Here is a 7,650-nt window from a genome sequence, read left to right on the forward strand (position 1 = left end):
CCTGGCTGGCGCTGCGCTGGTCGGCCCTGAGGAGACTGTGGGCCTCCGGAAGAGGCACGTGGGGCGCCGGGGAGCCCGAGAAACGCGGGTTAGGCCGGCCGCCGGGGGTTTGTCAGTGTCAGCGACCGACCTGGCGTCCAGCCCTCCCGGCCCCAGAACCCGGCCCCAGCATCTCGAGCATCAGCCGGGCGCCGGTGGCCTGTCCTCCTCGCTACTCAGGAGGCTGAGATCTGAGGATCGCGGTTCAAAGCCAGCCCGGGCAGGAAAGACTGTGAGATTCTCATCAGCAATAAACCACCAGAAAACCGGAAGTGGTGCTGTGGTTCAAATGGTAGAGCTCTAGCCTTGAGCTGAAGAGGTCAGGGACAGCGCCCAGGCCCAGAGCTCAAGCCCCAGGACACACACACACACACACACTAATGTGGCATTAATTAGTTGCACCAGGAGGTTCAGGTATACATACAATATATCTTAAAGTCATAGTGTGTGTCCTGGGGCTTGGCACTGCTCTTTAGCTTTTTTACTCAAGGCTGGTGCTTTACCACTTGAGCCACAACTGCACTTCCGGCTTTTTGGTGGTTGGAGATGAGAGTCTCCAGGACTTTCCTGCCAGGGCTGGCTTCCAGCTTCCACCTTCAGATCTTAGCCTCCTGAGTAGCCAGGAATACAGGTGTGAGCCACCTGCCTTGGCAAGGGCTGACTTCCCAGCCTGGAAAAGGGCTGACTTCCCAGACTGGAAGATGTTCTAGAACACAGCTTCCAGCCCGCCTTTGCAAAACCATCAGGGTGCAGGCTGGAGCTTCCCGTTTACCTGTGAGGGCAATTGTGAATTAAATAGCTCTTCCTACCACTTCCCCCTTTTATTAGCAGAGTCCTCGGGATCCCAAGCTTTGGTCCCGCTTCAGCCCAAGCCGCCGCCGCAGAGCACCGTACAACAGAGCCAGCCCGTCCAGCAGGGGTGAGATGCTTTATGTAAGAACATTGGGTCTTTGGGAGGGAGGAGTCTTTGCAGAACTGACTTGGACGGCAGCTTGTGAAACAGCTCCTCTGGCGTGTGCCCGTGTGGGCAGGAGGCTGATGTGGTCTGTAATGGATTGCACTAGGCTTGGGATTTATGGGTTAGAGGATGGATGCCTGCTATTTCCAGCTGCAGAGTGACAGCCACACTCCGGGAAACCGAGTTTCGTAGGAGGCTGTTTATGATACTGCTGGTTGAGCTTAGTAACGAATGAACAGTGCAGTTTTCTGGACATTTTCTCAATGCACTTTCACCTAAAGCCTGATGGTTGCCTCTTCTTAAAAAAACTGGAAGGGCAGCCGGGCCCTGGTGGCTCACGCTTGTAATCCTAGTTACTCAGGAGTCTGAGATCTGAGCATCACCGTTCAAAGCCAACCCAGGTAGGAAAGTCGGCAAGACTTACCTCCAATGGACCTCCAGAAAACCGGAAGTGGAGCTGTGGCTCAAAGTGGTAGAGTGTTAGCTTTGATGGAAGAGTTCAGGGACAGTGTTCAAGCCCCATAACCGACCAGAAAACAAAACAAAAAAAAATGGAAAGGGCTAAAATTTTGAAGAAAAGTGCAATACAGAAAATACTTTTGTAGCAGAGTTAAAGGGAAACAAATGGGCATTTTTGAGTTGATGGTGCTTCAAATGTACATATGCTTTCGATTTTATCTTTTGACAACTCTACAAAACAGTATTATTTCTGTTTCAAAGATAAGGTCCGGACAGATTACTCTACCAGCTCAAGGTTGGACAGCCCCAGAGTTAGGATTTATACCTAGGTCTTTGACACTAAAATGATTTCACTCTAGCTGGGCTCTGGTAGCTCATGCCTGTAATCCTAGCTACTCAGGAGGGTGAGATCTGAGGATTGTGGCTTGAGGTCAGCCTAGGTAGGAACATCTGTGAGACTTACCTGTAATAAGCTACTAAAAAATTGAAAGTGGATCTACTGTAGTTCAAGTGGTAGAGTGCTAACCTTTAGCTCAGAGACAGCACTCAGGCCTTGAGTTCAAGCCGCAGGACTGGCACAAAAAGAAAAAAATGCACTCTACCAGATTACGTCAAAGGCTTATTTCTTCTTGCTTTCCATTTTAGTCCTCTTCTGTAACATTTTGTTTCAAGGGACAGACTATACTGATGTCTTTTACATAACTTGGTTACGATGCTATGATTTAAGAAGATTTCTAGAAAATATGGAAGAAACAGCTCCAGATTTAAAGGGCTTGCCTCTAGGCAGTAGCATGGGGTGGAAGGGGTAGGACACAGGTGCCTTGCATTTCATTATGTTTCTATGTGTTGGTACTGCTATTCCTTCCTTTCTTCCTCCCTTCTTCCCTCCCTCCCTCCCTCCTTCCCTCCTTCCTTCCTTCCTTCCTTCCTTCCTTTCCTCCCTCCTTCCTTCCTTCTTTCCTTTTCTTCCATCCTCCTTCCCTCCTTCCTTCCTTCTCTCCCTCCTTCCCTCCCTGCCTCCTTTCCTTCCTTTGTTCCTTCCCTCATTTCTTCCTTACTTCTCTGTGTGTGTGTGCTGATCCTGGGGCTTGAACGCAGGGCCTAGGTACTGTCCCTGGACTTTTGTGCTCAAGGGTAGCACTCTGCCACCTGAGCCATGGTTCCATTTCTGTCTTTTTGGTGATGAATTGGGGATAAGAATCTCACAGACTTCCCTGCCTGGTCTGGCTTTGAACTGTAATCTTCAGCTATCAGCCTCCTTAGTAGCTAAGATTACTGGTATAAGTAGCCAGTGCCCAGCCTTCTTTCTTTCCTTTTTTAACCAATGTGCAACCATCATTTTGATAAATATTGTAAGGGAGTAATTAACAAGTTAAAACCAGAGAGAGACAGAGAGACAGAGACAGGGAGAGAGAGGCAGGAGGTGGAGAAAGAGGTGCTTTCTAAATAATTACATTCCAAAGAAATAAAGTAGGAATTATTACAATTTGAAATGCATATATTATGGAAACCATGTGTGTATTCCAAGGAGAGGGGTAAAGGGAAATGTTTAAAGGCAAAATGAGGATTGTAGAAATCATTTTGGGACTATAATCTTTAGCCACAGGATTAGTAATAAAGGTGTTCAAGAACCAATAAGAAATGGAGCTCTAGCCACAGGTGCAGAGTCCTTGGAGAAGTATTGTCTGTGCCAGGTTTCAAGATCCTTGTGTGAAGTTGTGCTCTTAAGGGATTATTATAGTAGACCTTGTTACACGCCATCTGTCTACCAAAAGTCCTCCCTTCTGGCCCTCCCTCTGGCTTCATTTCCTCGGGTTGACATCAGCAACTCCGTTTTGCATGTGGCAACTTTTGCACACCTCATTAGCATTTTCGAAACAACTGGCAGAAAATCAGGAAGCGGCACTCACTTGATATAAAGTAAATACAGGCTTTATATGCTCCGCCAATGTCCAATCTCAAATCTGAAGTCATCTGTAGCACAGATTTTCCAAGAGTTGTGAGTGTTATTATTAATGATATGATTACTAAATCCCTTAGAGAGAAGCCCATAATTACCTTGGAGTCTGCAGTCAACCAGAAGAGGGTGGAGTTGAAGTCAGCACCGAAGCCTGAGAGTAAAGGCAAGTTAGAAAAGCAAGCAGATGAGGTAGGTGTACCAAGAATTAGATGGAGTGTTGTTGTTGTTTTTGGGTCCGGTCATGGGGCCTGAACTCTGGACCTGGGCTCTGTCTCTCAGCTCTTCAGCTCAAGGCTAGCGCTCTACCACTTGAGCCACAGCACCACTTCTGGATTTTTTCTTTTTGCTTATGTGGTGCTGAGGAATCGAACGCAGGGCCTCAGGCATGCAAGGCAAGCGCTCTACCACTGAGCCACCTTCCCAGCCCTAGATGGAGTGTTTTAACCTCTTGGTGACTTCTCTACTTATTTGGACGGTGTCTAAAAAAATATCCACACTTACTTAGGATATTGATTGGGTAGCATGTATTTAAGTTCTTTAAAATGTGCTAATTGATACATTGTAACGTATATACACAAGTGTGTATATGTGTGTGTGTGTGTGACTGTGAAACCATTGCCACAGTCATTATAATGAATAATAATGAGCATCTCTCTCAAGTATAAAAGTTACTGGGGCTTAAACTCAGGGCCTGAACACTGTCCCTGAGCTTTTTCACTCAAGGTTGGAGCTCTACCCACAGTTCCACTTCCAACTTTCTGGTGGTTCATTGGAGATAAGAGTCTCACAGACTTTCCTGTCCAGGCTGGCTTTGAACTATAATCCTCAGATCTCAGCCTCCTGTGTAGCTAGGATTACAGGTGTGAGCTACTAGTGCCCAGCTGAAACAAGACTCTTAATCTCTTTAATGAGTTAATAATTTGAAAAGTCATAGGTTTTTATTTCTTACTATATGATAGAAGAGGAAGGTGTACAATTCGTTTGAAAGACCAGTTTTTTTAAACGATTTTAGAGATGTCACTTATTATAACTTTATCCAACCAGTGAATTACCAGATTGAATAACTGATAAGAATTTCAGGTTCTCCTTAAAGTATATTTTCACAGAATACAGGAACAATTTCTAGCATGCTTCAGGACCATGTGTTCAAATTATATTTCCAAAAGACAGATTTGTGCTAGAGCACAGAGCAAGTTAGAAACCCTCATGAATATATATATATATATATATATATATACACATATAAAGTATATATAATTATATATATATATATATATATATATTTTTGTTGATTGTGGGGCTTGAATTCTGGGTCTAGGCGCTGTCCCTCAGCTCTTCAGCTCAAGGTGAGCGCTCTCCCACTTGAACCACAGCGCCACTTCTGGCTTTCTGGTGGTTAATTGGAGATAAGAGTTTCACAGACTTCCTTGCCCAGGCTGGCTTTGAACCCTGATTCTCAGATCTCAGCCTCTTGAGTAACTAGGATTATAGGGAAGAGCCACCAGTACTGGCCACTCATGAATATTTATAGAGCTTCCATACTGTAGCACAGAGCAAGGTTACTGTTTCTGTGAATGTTTTCAATTTAACACTTTGAAGTAGATTTTTTTTTAACAAGTGGTATGCTGCACAGAGTTACTGTTGCCTCTTTAACTGGATCGCCATTGTCCTCGATACTTTAGAAGACTCCTTTACAAAATGTTTATGATGACGTGCATCTTCTTCCTTCCTTCCTTCCTTCCTTCCTTCCTTCCTTCCTTCCTTCCTTCCCTCCCTTCTATTTTTTGTCGGTCGTGGAGTTTGAACTCGGCCTCGGCGCTGTCCCTCAGCTCTTCAGCTCAAAGTTAGCACTCTACCACTTGAGCTACAGCACCACTTCCAGTATTTTCTCTTTATGTGGTGCTGAGGAATCAAACCCAGGGCCTCATGCATGCAAGGCAAGCACTCTACCCCTGAGCCACCTTCCCAGTATGACTTGCATCTTAAAGGGTGGGCTCTGGTAACCTTATAAGAAAAAGGCAGGCCTGTAGAATTCAGCAGTTACTCCCAAAACTGAAGAGAACAAAGTAAGATGTTTTATTTTTTTGAGTGTGTATGCCACATGCTGGGGCTTGAACTCTGGGCCTTATGCTTTCACTTGGCTTTTTTTTTTGCTCAAGGCTGGTGAGCCACAACTCTTATTTCTGGCTTTTTGCTGGTTAATTGGAGATAAGAATCTCTTAGTCTTTTCTGTCCATGCTGGCTTTGAAGTTTGATCCTTAGAACTCAGTTTCCTCAATAACTAGAACTGCAGGTGTGATCCATCAGCTCCAGGCCAGAGTAAGGATTTTATTTAATACTGAAACAAGGAGTCGGGCACTGGTGGCTCAAGCCTGTAATCTTAGTTACTCAAGAGGCTGAGATCTGAGGATCTCCGTTCAAAGGCATCCTGGGCAGGAACCTCTGTGAGACTCTTACCTCCAGTAAACCACCAGAAAAAAGCTGGAAGTGGCGCTGTGGCTCAAGTGGTAGAGCACTAGCCTTGAGCTGAAGAGCTAAAGGAGAGTGCCCAGGCCCAGAGTTCAAGCCCCACGACTGATGAAAGAAAGAAAGAGCCGGGCGCTGGTGGCTCACACCTGTAATCCTAGCTACTCAGGAGGCTGAGATCTGAGGATCGCAGTTCAAAGCCAGCCCAGGCAGGAAAGACCGTGAGACTCCTATCTCCAATAAACTACCAGAAAACCGGAAGTGGCGCTGTAGCTCAAGTGGTAGAGCGCTCCTTGAGCTGAAGAGCTGAGGGACAGCGCCCAGGCCCAGAGTTCAAGCCCCACGACCGACAAAAAAAAAACAAAAAAAAAGGAAAAAAAGAAGGAAAGAAAGAAAGAAACAAACAAGAAGGAGTGTGTAGCATTGCTTCTTGGTAGTTTTGAAGTATAGCAGAGATGTGAAAGGGTTTTCTTATTCTTGCTCTCAAGGTCTTCCCAGATTGTTAAGTAGCATCATCAGCTCAACTTTTCAGACCAATAACGCACACTGTTTAATTTGATTTTCTCTATTTTAGACCCTGATAGCAAAACCTGCCTTGCACGAACTATTGTTTCTCATGTTCTGTGCTCATTTGAACCTCTCTGCATGACAGGCTTGTTTGTTTCACCTTTCTTTTTGTTCTCCCAGGTCATCTGGGTGGACCCTTTGCATCAGTTAAGTCCTATTCTCTGCATATACCCTGTAAAATACCCAGAATTAGCTGGGCGCTGGTGGCTCAGGCCTGTCATCCTAGCTACTCAGGAGGCTGAGCTGAGGATCAAAGTTCAAAGCCAGGAACCTCAGCAGAAAAGTCTGTGAGACTCTTACCTCCAGTTGACCACCAAAAAGTTGAAAGTAGAACTGTGGCTCAAATGGTAGAGCACTGGCCTTACAAAAGCTCAGGGAGAGCTCACAGGCCCTGAGTTCAAGGCCCAGGCCTGGCATCCAGACAAAATACAAAAGTGTTATTTATTGCTTTATATAACTCATGAAATGCTGCCAAGAGCAAAGATGAAATAAATGCCTCTTGAGCTCCTAGCATGCGAGGAACAGCAGCTTTTATCCTCAAATGAGGCCTTGGAGATAGCTGAACACAGATAGAGGCCCACCCCCAGCCCGCCTACATTCTCTCTTTTGCTTTCTATTCCCTGTATCCATCTGTCATTTCCAAATTCATCCCCTGATTCACTGTGTGTCAGCCATGACTGCCTCCTTTCTGTTTGTCTGTTTCCTTCCTCAGGGCCTTGTACTTTGTAGATCATCAGGTCTGCTCTTTCCTGGGTTTTCAAATCTAGCCCATGCAATGATTCCAAGGATTAGATACCTCTCCAAAGTCATCTGTGGGCAGCCCTGACCTGCGGTGTGGTTGTATTAGGTGCTAAGAAATAGTTAAGGTTAAATGAGGTCATGAGGGTGGGACTCCTAGCCGATAAGGTTAGTGGGAAGAGACCTCCTGGAATTCTTTCATTCTCTCTATCTTTACCCCCACCTGTGAAGACACTCAGAAATCACAGGTCCAACTGGCACTGGTAGCTCACACCTGTAATCCTAGCTACTCAGGAGGCTAAGATCTGAGGATCACAGTTCAAAGCCAGCCTGGGCAAGAAAGTCTGTGAGACTCTTTTTTTTTTTGGTCCGGTTGTGGGGCCTGAACTCTGGGCCTGGGCGCTGTCCTTCAGCTCTTCAGCTCAAGGCTAGCGCTCTACCACTTGAGCCACAGTGCCACTCC

The 7,650-nt window shown here is 45.8% G+C and overlaps 1 protein-coding gene across 1 annotated transcript in view; it reads left to right on the plus strand.

Moving 5' to 3' along the window:
- Positions 1–7,650, plus strand: part of Hrasls5 (HRAS-like suppressor family, member 5) — a 24,599-nt gene that overhangs the window by 1,797 nt on the left and 15,152 nt on the right. Inside the window, exons 2-3 of the mRNA XM_013020914.1 lie at positions 868–958; positions 3,497–3,605. Of these exons, the coding sequence (XP_012876368.1) occupies positions 868–958; positions 3,497–3,605 (200 nt within the window). The remainder of the gene's footprint in view (positions 1–867; positions 959–3,496; positions 3,606–7,650) is intronic.

This window comes from Dipodomys ordii, unplaced genomic scaffold (genome assembly GCF_000151885.1).
Source record: "Dipodomys ordii isolate 6190 unplaced genomic scaffold, Dord_2.0 Scaffold54, whole genome shotgun sequence".
NCBI classification, from domain to species: Eukaryota; Metazoa; Chordata; class Mammalia; order Rodentia; family Heteromyidae; genus Dipodomys; species Dipodomys ordii.